We start from the raw sequence: 13,980 nt of genomic DNA, 5'->3' as shown, positions 1-13,980 counted from the left end.
TTAACAGAAGCCATAAACAGAAATCTAGGGAACAGCAAGAACACAACAAGCCAAGGTGATAGCTGACTGCGCCCCCATGCTGCAACTGTTTGCTCCTTAGAAACTCCTGAAATAAAATAAAGGGAAAAGGGGTAGATGCGAGCCGAAGCAGACACAGCACTGTCCCCATCTCTCTTCAGGCATTCTAGTGTAGTGATAATAGTCATAAAAGACAGTTTCATTATCCCAGGGATCAGTTTGTATGCAATTATATCTGGGTTTTGTGAGAGGATGGCTACTTGGGAAAGCAGAACAGCTGATACAGATGTTTTATACAGGTTCATGACGCTGGGAGATGTTGTCATCCTCCTCCAAAGGACTGTGCCTAATGTTCTTTGGAGCACCTCTCAAATCAGCTAGCCGGCAAGGTTTGACTGATTGTGCTACTAGACTTTTTGTATAACTCATTTTCTGTAGGTTTTTTTGTGTGTATGTGTGTGGCTGATTTGCTTTTACTGATTCTAGTTTTAGAGCCACATTCTGTAGCCATTTGCACTTTATGTCAGCGGGAAGTCTGTGCTCAGGGGTGCTCGCAAAAGCTGGCTCCAATGTTTCATAAAATAACATCTCAGTCCTTTCAGCAGCTTGTCATTTTCCTGTTTTGTTTAATTCCTGTAACTGTCTTCATATGAAACCCTGAAGCTGCAATGTACATTTTGGTTTTCTGTTACAATGCTTGTTTTTGTAGCGGGAAATGTAATCCTTGCAATGCCTGCGTTTAAGAGGATGCAAATCAGCTTGCTAGCACAATGCCTTGGGAACGTTTCTTTCATGCAAAACCCAGCTAGATAAATAAGGAGGGGAGGAGGGAGAGGGAAAAGGGATTGTTTGCTTCTATAAACAACAAGAATTAATTATGCTCAGTAAATGGCAGATGGGTTAAGATGAAAATCTAATCTTTCTCAATGTGAGTGAAACCTACACTCCTATCTCCAAGTCGCATCAAAACCCATTGCCCAGCCTGTCCGGTGCCACTGGGCAATGACGGGGCACAACGACAAGAGCTGTGACTTGTGGCTGTCCCGGCAGAGAGTGCTAGGGCCAGCACGCCTGGCACCACTGCCTGCCACGGCGGGATGCAAAATACCTCTGCTATGAATCTGAAGTGTCTCTGGACCACATCTACTCCATCAGGGAAACACCACCCAACAACCGACCCCGTTGCAGGGCAGAAAAATGGTTATTGCTTCCTAGTGCTCTCGCCATCCGAGCCGCAGTGGGAAAAGGGACTCAGCTGAGTCCTGCTTCAACGCAACCAACTGTAGAAAACAGTGAAATGTGTTTGAAAGCAGAAAAACTGCATGCTGTAAAGGCATTTCTCTGATGGCGATGTCCCAGGACTTGGCATTCAACAGCTGCATGTATGCTTATGTACGTCTGAAATTATAAACTTCTCAGAAAGCATCTTTGCTGTCCCAGTTCCAGCCGTGCAGGATGTGCTGTAAGTGCGGGAGGGGATAACTGAGAGCACATACAGCTCATGCCACTGCGCACTTGCACAGTCAGGAAGATCATGAAAATCGGAGAAGAGGTGAAATCAAGGAATTACTCCCCTCTGCCCAGCCTCTGGGGAGATCAGGTCTCCTTGTTTGTCCCCAAATAAGAGTCGTGTCCAAGGATTTTCAAAAGAAAATCACTGCTCCCCAGCTCCCGTTCCCACCTCTGCTAGAGATCAACCAGGTGATCTGAGAAAAGTCACTCTGCTTCGTTCTCCCTCCTTCCACCCTGCTGTTACAGGGGGGTTTGGCCGTCAACTGTTTCACATTTGCAAATCCATTTTCAAACCTTTCTTGAAAGCAAGTGATAGAAGTGCAAATTCTTATTATTGCTCTTGAAGAGCTTTTTGCAAAGATGCTTGTTAATGAGCTTGCTTAATGAGCTTTCTTAAATCTATATTTATATCCTATATAGAGCTGTATATAGATAGAGCAATGCCTAAAATATGTACGGGTTGCACACACGTGTGCCTAGGAAAATGAAAGCTGATTAACACACATCTTTTGCAGTTATTACTGTGCAAGTATTTATTCATTTTTCCTTGGAAATTGGAGAGATAAAAGATCCATTCTGGAATAAAATAATTTTGTGCATATGTGCTAGATGGTTTTGTTTATGAGACTGGAGTATGTGAGTGTGTGTATGTGAGACAGATGGTGTGTCTGTTTGTGGAAGATATGATGTGTGGATGAATGTGTGTAAAAATACAGGTTTCTTAAGAGCTATTCTTTTTTTTTTTTTTTTTTTTAAGAAAAAACAAAATAACAAATGTCTGCTTGGTACATTATTTCACTGTGTCATGCTCTTTGTCAATATGACAGAGGAGTATTCCTGCAGAAGGCGAAGCTGCCCCAGAAAGTGAAGGGTGCTGCCCCTAGGGTTTCGAGCTGGGCATCGTCGTCAATTCTCTTCAAGTTTTCAAAGTCCTGGAAAGTTTTGATAAGCAAATACTTTCTGGGCTCTGCTTCTCTATTGGCTGTTTCTTCACCGCCAGATTTTGACACAAATAATCTGATTGAAAAATCAGGGAGGGGAACAGGGGCAAAAAAAAAAACAGAGAGAAAAAAGGAGAAGTATCTATTTCAGCAGACTGCGACTAAGTGAAAAAGTGGAAGAGGAGTCCAGAGAGAAGACGACATCTCGCTTGTCTGGGGAGATTTCAAGGCGAATCCAGTAAAGCAAAGTCCCCCAAACAGGTGATTTATTTATTTTTTTAAAGACTTCTAATTTAATTGTTTTTCTCGTTTCTCTCATATGTTTCTCTAAGCTTTTTCTTCTTCTTTGCTTGTGTTTGCAAATACGTAACATATTCTACTGTGTAAGTCACTTGTCCTGAGGATTCCTTTATGATAATGGTTCACTTAATTCAAGTGAGTCAAACCTTTTAAAATTATATACCATATACTTACTTCACTCTCATGTGTGAAAATGGTGATAGTAGAACAAAATATAAAAGATGTGACAATGGTCTCAGATACCTGCATCCCAGCAAGCTCCAGGCAGCAGGAATAGTTTCTAGATGTAGACTTTCGTACTTAAGCATTGAGGAGAGGGTGTACTATATTTTTTCTTTTAATTGCTCTTTTATAGGGCCATACCTTTAAATTCAGAAAACAGCACACCTCTGCTGACATCAATTAATCTATGCCAGTTTTGCTAGACAAGAATTCAGTCTCTCCTGTTCAGGATTTTTTTCTTCAAATCTATCTTTTATCTTATTATTTTCCCATCCTTTCTAAGTATATGCTGATTAGCGTAACCATTTTTAGCACATGGAATTAGCTATTTATAGATGCTCCTCATATACCACCAGATTGATTCAATACATTAAGCAGGAACACAAATGATTTGCAAGTTCACACAGTAAGTGCATCTATACGTTAAGGGGATACAGAATTTGTTAGATTGCGCTACGTAAGTCTATTTATCCATGGAAGCCTAAGGCAAAATTTGCTAAAGCCAGTGGCATTCCCAGCATCACTAGGAGCTAAATGAGTTTTTCAAAAAACAAATGCTGCCATTATGTTCTAAACATTTTTTCTAGATACTACAGATGTACAAGCATTTCCATTCCACTTCATGGACAAGATTTCCACCATAATTTGTTATCCCTGCCATAATGTTTATTTGTCCAGTCTTACCACAAGAATGAAAAATGTTCTGCTCATTTTTCCACTAAAAAAACTGCATTCAAATTACTTGCCCCAAGTGCATTTGATTTTGCAAGGGTGGACTAGTGAAGACATGATTAATTTTGCTGTAAAGAACTGGAATTAATTTTGAATATAATTCTATATTTAAAGAGTCAGGAGTCCATAAAACTTGTTTTTTTTATTCGGGCTCTTAAAAGTTTCACATACAGGTTGTGTTCTGGTTTGTGTTTTTTTTTTCTTTAAAAATGTAGTCTTCCAAAAGACAAACTATTTATTTTTGGAAGCTTCACTTTTGCCAGAAAGCAATATTAAGATTTAAGTATAAATTAAGCAATCAGAAAGAAATAAGCCTCTTTTAGCCTAAAACTTTGTGCACTCATCAGTGTATACAAAGACATATCAATTGTAAGATAAAATTAAGTATTTCTGCTGAGTGTAGTGGGGAAAAAAAAAAAAAGAGTTTCAATTCTACAATTAATCTTGTAAATTTGAAAATAGGATTACTTGAACTTAGAGGAAAATGAAAGTCAGCTTTAGAATGGAACTTACGCTGCAAATTGGGTTCCTGATTCATCGAGGCGCAATCCTGCAAACACCTCTCCCAAATAGTGTTTCATGTCATGAACAGTCTCTGAAGGAATCAGAGAGAACAGCTCCGTAACCTAATTCATCAGGAATACAGATTTCTTCTAAATTGTATCAAAGGACCCAATCCGGTCTTTTTGGGTATCGAGAGCTGCCATACAGTGAAGTGGGCGTTAGGGCTTCACGAGGAGCACAGGACCAAGTGAAATTAGGATCCTGAAGTCAGAAACCATCCCCTAAAAAAAAACCAACCCTTTTACTTTGGTTCTTGCACAATCTCCCATGTTTCAGTATTACATTACATTTTTACATGTGATAGTCCACAAAATCACCAGAGAACATCATTGAGGATGAAGGAACTTTGAGTTTGAACACAGGAGGGGAACCCGTGAATGCTGGGTCCGCTTTCAGATCTGACTGGGGAATTTGTAACTGGTAAAAGAAGCCCTTCCAAGGTGCTTCAAGTTAGGTACCCAAAATAGTGAAGCAGGGTTTTTTCCCCATGGATCATTTTGGCTAGCTGTTCCTCAAGGCAGATTATTACAATGTTATTGTACAGCTACATGAATGCCAAACAAATAAGAATGTCAATTCTAGCCAGCTACTCATTTTATATTCTGTATTGAATCAAAAAAATGCCACAACATGTGCATTTTGGGTAGGTACTCCTTCCCAAGCAATGAACTCCCTTGTGCACTTGTCAGCGAAGGCAGAAACTGCTGCCACAGGGGCTGGCAAGAACAGACTCCATGAAAATAAAGTTTAATTTTTAGCAAAAGGTTGAAGATACATTCTGTCGGAAGCTTCAATGACTTTAAGACATAGTGGGGTCTGTGGTCTGTAGCACTACTCTTCCTGTGAAATATAGCTCGCCATTAGAGCAGCTGATCACTTGCTGCTGGTAATCTTGAGTTTCAAGTAGAGATAGTATTTTTTCTCTCACAATCTGTGCTTCTGGCTTTCCTCTAACCTGGCTGTGTGAATCACAAGGACAGTCCAATGCAGTTGTTAATTAACTATGCTTTGGGCTCCCAGTTCCTGTTTTCTCTGTAAAATGGGGTGGGGGAAGGTAACTTCCTTTTGTAACGTTCAGTAGTGCATTAAAGATCGTTGCGCTCAGTAGAGGCCCTTATCAGCAGTCAAGATACTGGACCAAATTTGACTTTTACGTATGCTAGGGCAAACACATCCATAAAAATCCCATTGATTCATGTGCATCTACTTTCAACCACTATCAGAAAAGAGGAGCTGTACTTGGTGCCTTTGTGTACTTAGCGTAGGGTACTACCATAAAACTCTGCAAGATTGCTTATGCCACCCATCTCTAATCCTTTAACTTACCTGACTACGCTGTCTGGGTAATGCCTTGGGGTCCTCTGCACGGTGGGCAGGGAGGGTGACTCTTCCAGCTGGCGCTGTTTGGTACAGGCTTTCACCCTACATTCAGTTACTCGCTGCCGGACCCTCTTCCTCCACTGTGTAGGAAGCCCAGAGAAATTAACTGGTTAATTCAGGCAGAAAAATCAGATGTCTAAAGCTTGCTGGTATGAATGCCCTCCATTGTGGACATAGTCCTGCCGCACCACATGGGAAAATCCCTTTGACATGAGTGGAAATTCCATGTATAAAGGGTTTGTGGCAGGACTTTAACGTGGGGCACATCTATACTGCAGTGCAGCTCCATGCACAGATACCCCATCTGGGACTGACCAAAGGCAGGGAGATCCTCTGAGCTAAGCACTTCTGCTTGGTTGCGAGGTGCACAGAGAGAGAGCACGCTGCTAGAAGGGTTATACCCATTGCAGAACACTCCTGTGTTTGTACCGAGCTGGAGGCATTTCTGCGCCCGCAGGCTTTCACCAGGCAGAGATGCTCTTTACGATACCTAGAAGGGACCTCATTAGAGAGTTACAGGAGAGTAAATACAGCAATGTACTTCAGTGTCTCTTCCCTCAAGGGCATACGTGCGGTTGATTCTCAGAACTGTTTTGTCCTCTTTCTAAAATTAAATTAACAAATCTACTCTTTGTGTCTGCTTTCTCTTATTCATCTCAAAATGCATGCAAATTTCTTGGGAAAATACGAAAAAAAACCTACGTGAGTCATTTTGTAAGAAAAAATGGCTAGAGACACCAAGAGTTATCCCTGAAATCATGGAAGAAACAGTGGGAATCCTGGACCAGATTTTAAAAGGCAGCTAAGCTGTAATGCATTTCCAAAGGCAGCTGGGCTGGTGAGCACCTAACTCTCACCACCAACCGTGGGCTTGGCAACCCACCCATCCACAGCAGCCCTCCCTGTGTGAATTCCACAGCACATGTACCTGCAGCTGTAGGCACCGCTGTAAATCTGGCCCTGGGACCTTTAAACCAAACAGCACTGGGCTATGTCATTATATATAGGTTGTAGGGGTAGTGCGGGCACTTCTGAACCTTGGGAAGCAGACCTTTTCCATCCCCGGGTGTTCGGGATTCCAGGAGCCCACACTGCCCTGTCCTGACTTACAGACATTCCAGGTCATTCCTACTTAGCAGGAGCAAACTTTGTTCTTTTTCTTTAGTAAATGAGCAGGCTACACTTCAGCTGCTCTCAGGGAAAAACAAAACTTAATAACACCCTTTCCCATAAACAGAGAGCCAGGACTTGCTGCTGACTTTTCATATGAAATACAGCAAGATTTGCTTTTAGTGCTACTGTCCTGAACAATGACAAGGGAAAATGCAAATACACATGCAAATAAGGCGCCAGCTGATATTGCAGCACACGGCATCGAGCCCGTTGTCATACTGCCTACAGTTACTAGCCGTGGGGAGCGGGCACAGGGCGGGCTGCGTTCTGGGTAGTAAAGATAACAGATGCATTGCAAGAGAATTTTGTATGATTAAATTTCAGCATTTTATGTTTGTTCCTAACCCGTCATTTCAACGGTCTGTGATATTTGAGTCAGATCCAAAAGGTAACCTCTCTCAGCCAGCGCTTCTGCTCTGCCTCTGCCTGACTGTTGTTTGTCAGCCAGAACACAAAATACTCAAGCTGCAGCCAACAAGAAGGAAACCCACCACACATCACGGCTGCGGGGATTTTCCACTGTGTCTCCTATTTCTTCACTATGAGGGTGGTGAGGCACCGGCACAGGCTGCCCAGAGAAGCTGTGGATGCCCCATCCCTGGAAACATTCAAGGCAGGTTGGATGGGGCTTTGAGTGGCCTGGTCTGGTGGAAGGTGTCCCTGCCCAGGGCAAGATTGGACCTGGATGATTTTTAAGGTCCCTTCCAACCCAAACCATTCTGTGATTCTATTGATGTTGTTTCTGTAATTATTATTTGCATAGCAATTTCACAGAGAAAGTTGGGGCTGCGCTCTTCTAAGCGCGGTACAAACACTAGGACAGACCCTTTCTCAAAGGGGTGATCTTCAACCCGTAGTCCCCACTGCGTGCTCTCAGAGAGGGTAAGGTCAGAGACACACTGTGTCCTGTAGCCAGAGCAGAGAGCCACAACAGATTTTGGGTTCTGATGTATCTTTGCCAGAGAAACAGTTTTGGTCTGTAACACAGCACTCAATTTAAGCATACCTCTGTTTCCCCACCTACAATATAAAGACAGCAGTCATCCTGTGCCTCAGCCTAGGAGCAGATTGTGAAATGTAATTTTTATGGACTGTACTGTAATCTGCAGTCTCATCTTCGATCTGCTGTCCCATCTCTGCATTCAGTGGCAGAGACTGTCCAGCAGTGAGTTATTTCACTTTTCCCTCCCCACAGCTCTGTGTTTTCCCCAGAGTTGAGATCCATCAAGCACCTAAACCCAAGCAACCACTCCCCTCCCTCTTCATCTGTGTGGAGAGACCTTTGAGATGAACCCTCTGTCTCCCCAGCAGAAGGGTTTTAATTCTCATCACTGCTGCCTGCAGAGCTGATGTTCTAGGTGAACAAATGAGAAGTTCCTCCCCAAACCATAGAGATTTACTTGCCGTTATTCTGTGTTTCTGCCTAGGCAGTGAATGGAAAATGCCACGTTCCTTTTTGGTGAAGAGCAAAAAGGCTCATACCTATCACCAGCATCGCTTTGTGGAAGATGACCTGCCTATACTCACGTGGGATCCAATAACCTCTCCCTTCACTGGTGAGTCAATGCATCTACTGAGCTTGTAAGAATACACCAAGGCAAATCAATAATTGAGGAGGCAAGCTAAGGGAGTAGGATGAATGAACTAAAGAGCAGCTAAGGGCTTCCACACAGGGATGTCAGTCTAAGGACAAACCGATCCTCTGCTGTGTGCCCTCTTTCTCTAGGCCAAATCCACACTGTTGCACTGAAACCAAATGTAGATCCTCCCTTTGTTTCCTGCTGGGTTGCTGGGGAGATTTGAGATAGAAGACTGCTGTGTGGAGTTGGTCACATTTGGGAAAGATGGCCAATTTCATACAACTAACAGTTGGGGAAAAGAGCGTTGTCAGTCTTCTACAAACTCACAGCTCTGCCACCTCGATCTCCATCGTTCTATATTCACTGCCCACATTCTCTCTGGACCTACATCTTCTCTACCTCAGTGTGTTATGACCTCCTTCCAATAATTTCCAAGGAAGGTTACAGCTAGAGTGAGGAGATACTAGTGATGTCCTAACACTGACTATGAAAGGAGTCCTACACACTCCCAAATGAAGCGCCAGCTGCTACAGATCATGTTAACAGTAACCAATACTGCTTCTTCCTGTGCCTGCCGTCCTCACTCGGCTCCAGTCCATGCTCTCCCACAGCCATCCATACAGTGCCAGGGCTGGGAAAATGATCTTCTTCCTTCAGGCACCATTCAAATTTTCTTTATTCAAATCTAGGATCAACTTACTCTTTGTTCTAGCCATGGCTATCAAATTAGTCCAGCCCTATGATAAGTTTGATCAAAAGGAAAGGTGGCGATATTTTAAATTCAATTCCTGCCATCATCCTTTGGCATTTGTTGTCTCTGGAGCACAAGAGGGTTTGGATGACAGAGGAATACTGTCCTTCAGCAGCCCAGTCCCATCTCCAGTACAAAGGAAGCACATGTATAGAACCTCTGTCCATTTTAGATTCTTACTATAAAGTCTACTTTTAGCAAGTGCTGGTTAGTCTCTGGAGCATGGAGAAATAGGAGCGTGGACAGGAGATGAGGCTCTTTGGTCACCTTTGCAACTGCATAAGCAGTTACCTCCTCTTTCCGCTTCCCTACCTGGCTGTCTATAAAGTCAGGTTAACAATACCGAACTCTTAGGAGAGGGGTGGGGAGGCTAATAAGTTAGTGATTGCTGGTTATCCACACAAATGAAAATGGTTTTAAATGGGGAAATGATTCTTACAGACATGTGGCTGTAATGAACCTTTCTGAGGTTCATTTTCTCTAACTCTATAGGGTATTAAGTGTCCTATCACTTCTTCCTGCCCCTTTCTACCTTGCCTATCTCACCCTGCTCGGAATTTCCCTCTGTCAGCAATGGACAGACCTTGATTGCTGTGCTGATTGCACCACTCTGCACTTATTCAGGGAATTGAGCATGGCCTCGTGTGTTCAAGCATGAGGTCATACCTAAGAACAAACCCCGCCTCAACAGACAGAATAAACTGACTGTGATTCTACTGTGTCATTACAGCCATAGGAGACAAGACATCGGAGGATGTCAAGAAACAGGACCCAGAATGTGTGGTTCCAAAACAAGAAAAGGACCCATCTGAACTGAAAGAAGAAAGTGTCCCTGTCCAGTACCCGAGCAGGATGCTGCCAGGCCCTTCAGCTCAAGGTCTGCTACCCAAGACCACAATTGCAAAAGAGGTCAGGGCTGGGCTGGCTTGTAGAGCTCTTTACAGCTGGGTCCAGATTTTCAGTAAATGGTAGCTTTTATTTTGACATCAGTGGTCAAACTTGTCCCAGGCAGAGCTCATCAAGAGGATTCTGTATTTCCCTTTATGCTTCTGGTCTAGATCAGCATCTCCTTGAAGGATGATGCTATGATTCCCAATGAGTGAGCCTCCAAATCTCAAGGACTAATGCAATTCTGTGCTCTGTGGGTCAAGGCGGGTGGCCACATGATACTTGTTCAAACAGCACACGAAGCAGGGCTAGTAGGGGAGTTAATATTGCCTTCGCATCCCCTCTCCCATAATATTTCCTCAGATTGAAATCAAAGTCATCATAGGAACTTTGTAGGGGGATAAAGATTTGAATCAATGAAGGAGTTACCAACTGCGACTCCCAAGGTCAGGCAGCACATTAAATGGGGGAATGGTACCTAGAGAACTTTTTTACTGGTGCCTAGCTGCAGGCAGTGGCATGACACTCACTTCTCCCTCTCCCTCTCCAGAGATGGCCATCCCAGGTCTACAGATCAAGGACTGCACTAACACGACAGTCACTCCTACATTCTACAAAACTGGCTTTTCTTGGGATGCTTTCCATTTACCATACAGCTACCGACAGATGTCTTCCACCATGCAGTCAGCCCTCTTGGAGCACCCAGTTAGCCTGTATGGAAGCCACCTCCTGCCAAGCGCTGAGCCTCCTCTGGATTACAGCATGCATTACTCCTCAGACATGGAGACCTACCACTGTGTGAAGTGCAACAAGGTGTGTCACAGAGGAGAATCTCAGGGACGGGGAGGGCCTGGAGTGATTTTCATTGCATAAATCAGTGTCTCACTGGATTACACCAAAGTGCAATGCATGCAGCTCAGAATGGACACCTACTTTTTCTCCTGACTAGGGGACAAGGGCGCTAGGAATGATGCAGTTCACATGGCTCTTAAAAGGGAAGAATCAGATAAAGAGAAGGGATTGAAATCAGAGATGGAGACACAGCTGCCTCATGTCCAAAAATCACTGGCATTTTGTTTTTCAGGTATTCTCCACTCCCCATGGACTGGAGGTCCATGTCCGAAGGTCTCATAGCGGGACCCGGCCCTTTGCCTGTGAAGTATGTGGCAAAACCTTTGGACACGCTGTAAGCCTGGAGCAGCACACCAACATTCACTCCCAGGTGGGTAGCATGTTTCCAGAGATCCAGCTCACCAGAGCTCAGGAGTGCTTGGGCCTCAGCTGTTGCTCACTCTGTTATAAAGGAAGTGACATTTCCTAGGTTACAAACGTGATGGCTTTCCTGTAGCATCCAATGACAATAATAGGAGCTCTGAAGATCATAGATCTTCGTCTCACAAATCTCAGACTGCCCTTGAGAATTCCTTCGATGGGAGGGGAGGACCGTTGCTACTGGTTCTTCTGTGCCTCGCCTCCTCCTAAAGGGTACAGGAGTTTGAATCACAAGATGTAATCCATTTCCATAAGTAACCCTTCCCACATTCTCTTTGTAGTGCACTTAGCATATCAGTCCATGAGCTGAGGAATTTTGCTTATCAAATCTACTATTCTTAACACTCTTCAAGCTCCGTCATACGTCTTGCAACCAGACACCCCATGATTTTTTCCCTAACAGGAAAGAAGTTTTGAGTGCAAGATGTGTGGGAAGACATTCAAGCGTTCCTCCACGCTCTCCACTCACCTACTGATCCATTCAGACACACGGCCCTATCCCTGCCAGTACTGTGGCAAGCGCTTCCACCAGAAGTCGGATATGAAGAAACACACTTATATCCACACCGGTGAGAAACAAAATATTCCCAATAAGCAAATGCAAATTAGAGTCCATCATGTTGATACACATACATAGTCCCCAGACACAGAGATATTGGTCCGAGGATAAGTGTCCAGAGGCACTGGAAAGTCATTCTTCCCTGTGCAGTAAGACAGCAGAAGGTCTGAGCATCAGAGATGCACGTCCTCCTCTGTGTGATGAGGAGGGTGCATTGGCCAGCCTCATGGTTGTACCCAGCCCTGGATGCAGACAGGGCATGGGCAACAGAGCTGGAGAGGACTGCCTCTGGTTCTTCTCACCCTCTGGTGCTGGATCAGAGAGCAGACACATTAGCAGGACAGCAGGGCTGGCAGCACCCTGAGTCTGCTAAAGGACATTTCTACCTCCTTTCTCTCATCTGTTTCTTACCATCTTCTCTGTCCTGCAGGGGAGAAGCCCCACAAATGTCAGGTGTGCGGCAAAGCCTTCAGCCAGAGCTCCAACCTCATCACTCACAGCCGTAAGCACACTGGCTTCAAACCTTTCAGCTGTGAGCTCTGTGCCAAGGGCTTCCAGCGCAAGGTGGATCTACGGAGGCACCGAGAGACCCAACACAGTCTCAAGTGAGGGACGGCTGCAGGTCTTTGCTGGAGCTCCCACTGCCAGTGCATGCGCCAGGGAAGAAGACTCTCCCCAGCATCTCCATCCAGCATGGGGCTGCCCACCTCATAAAGCTTCCTATGTTCCCCTGGGGACTGGCAAACTCATGTCATTGGCTTTGATGTTCTGCCACCCCAGGGATTTGGGCATCCCAGTAGATGACACAGAAACTTGTGGGAGCTCTCACTTTCCAATTACAACAGGTACCAGTCCAGATCTGACATCACCCGCTCACGTGCAAATTCAGAGGAATTCCCTCAAGGTCCCTATTACTCTGGATTTGCACCGTATGCAGAATTCAGTTCATCAGACTGACCAGCAGTGAGATGGGAACTTCTGGACTAGTGGCAGCAACAATCTGTGCCAAGCTAGTGCCATAACCATGTTCTGCTTTGATGGTTAGGCAGATAAGGCTAGGGCATGCAAATAGACTGCATTCAGTGAGCTGTGTTCAACTTGGACAGGGCTTCTGCAGAGACTTGCCCAGGTCACGAATTCTGGCAACAGGCACCTAAAGTCATTTTCTTTCAGCTAAGCATTTACTGTGATCAAATGACAAGTTAACCATGTTGTATTTTTAGCCTTAAGTGGGAGGAAAATACTGAGAAAACAGCTCCTATCCCTAGCTGGTAACAAGGGTGTCTCAATGCATTCCTCACAGGCACCGTACTGCAGAGATCCCTGGGCTAGGGGCAACCAGGCAAGCTCCAGGAGGAGCCATGCCACAGCACTAGGCATAAGCGAATAAGCCCCGTGTCTCAGTACCATGCAAGAGAGACAGGCTGCTCTTGGAATCCAGGCTGGTATGTCCCACAATATTTCACTGTATGCTGAACATACCGGCTCAGAGCTGTCCTGGGCAGCGCTGTGTCACTGCACGGCCAGGAATGGCCCTTGCGTGTCAGTGTCAAGGGCCAGAGCTCTGCTCTCCAGCCACTCTTAAAAGGAGGAAGTGATCTGGCCTGTACACATTGGCATAGCATGTGAATACCTTACAAATATTATACAAACAGAGCAGTGGTATTTCCTCCTCCTTGCAGGTCTAGGGGTTGAAGCAAAGCACTGGAACGAGTAAAGAGGCAGTTCATCTCCAAGCTCTGCTACGTTCTCACTGTATAACCTTTGGCAAGTCACTGTGCTGGGCTTTTATTTCTCCACCCCTCAGGGTGATGTGGAGTCATTTACTCAGGTTTTTAGAGTCCTTTGAATTCTTAACAGGAAGGACAAAGTATTATTATAGCATTGAAATGACAAATGCTTTTAGTTAAGCAGGGCATTGTAGTGGTGCACAGCCCGCTCCCTGAATGCATGGCCTTGGACAATGACACTGGGGGAAGTAGCCCGGAGAGCAGGCTGTGGCACTAGCCATTCACTCCAAAGGCTTATGAAGGAAGGCTGCCTTCATAGGCAAAGTAGAAATGGTGCAATTCATTTATTACCTGGAGA

At 44.7% G+C, this 13,980-nt stretch overlaps 2 protein-coding genes across 9 annotated transcripts in view; one reads left to right on the top strand and one right to left on the bottom strand.

The window, feature by feature from the left end:
* TSC1 (TSC complex subunit 1) overlaps positions 1-13,980 on the bottom strand; it is a 61,696-nt gene that overhangs the window by 29,529 nt on the left and 18,187 nt on the right. For 5 of the 7 annotated variants that reach the window (XM_086764058.1, XM_086764056.1, XM_086764054.1 and 2 more), the window contains 2 exons: positions 5,616-5,749; positions 4,239-4,510 (listed from right to left, as the gene is read on the bottom strand). The gene's annotated coding sequence lies outside the window, so the exon portion shown is untranslated. Of the gene's footprint in view, positions 1-4,238; positions 4,511-5,615; positions 5,750-11,315; positions 11,540-13,980 lie in introns of all 7 variants that reach the window. The other 2 variants (XM_086764057.1, XM_086764059.1) reach the window with 2 other exon arrangements.
* GFI1B (growth factor independent 1B transcriptional repressor) lies at positions 2,574-13,401 on the top strand. Of its 2 annotated transcripts, none has more exons than XM_086764082.1 (7): positions 2,574-2,732; positions 8,274-8,398; positions 9,904-10,050; positions 10,612-10,874; positions 11,146-11,283; positions 11,737-11,902; positions 12,323-13,401. In XM_086764082.1, exons 2-7 carry the CDS (start codon positions 8,284-8,286, stop codon positions 12,499-12,501), a joined length of 1,008 nt encoding a protein of 335 aa, XP_086620208.1. In that variant the 5' UTR covers positions 2,574-2,732; positions 8,274-8,283; the 3' UTR covers positions 12,502-13,401. The 2 variants fall into 2 exon arrangements, with proteins under 2 accessions (XP_086620208.1, XP_010117239.1); XM_010118937.2 differs by having other exon boundaries at positions 8,270-8,398.

Source organism: Chlamydotis macqueenii, chromosome 20 (genome assembly GCF_036417535.1).
Source record: "Chlamydotis macqueenii isolate bChlMac1 chromosome 20, bChlMac1.mat, whole genome shotgun sequence".
Lineage (NCBI taxonomy): Eukaryota > Metazoa > Chordata > Aves > Otidiformes > Otididae > Chlamydotis > Chlamydotis macqueenii.
This window is presented reverse-complemented; position numbering and strand designations above follow the sequence as displayed.

Bases quoted from the DNA above. Each gene is read 5' to 3' on its own strand.
- GFI1B (XM_086764082.1), top strand. From the start codon at position 8,284: ATGCCACGTTCCTTTTTGGTGAAGAGCAAAAAGGCTCATACCTATCAC. The intron at 8,399-9,903 runs GTGAGTCAATGC...GTGTCATTACAG, and splicing joins AATAACCTCTCCCTTCACTG to CCATAGGAGACAAGACATCG. The intron at 11,284-11,736 runs GTGGGTAGCATG...TTTCCCTAACAG, and splicing joins ACACCAACATTCACTCCCAG to GAAAGAAGTTTTGAGTGCAA.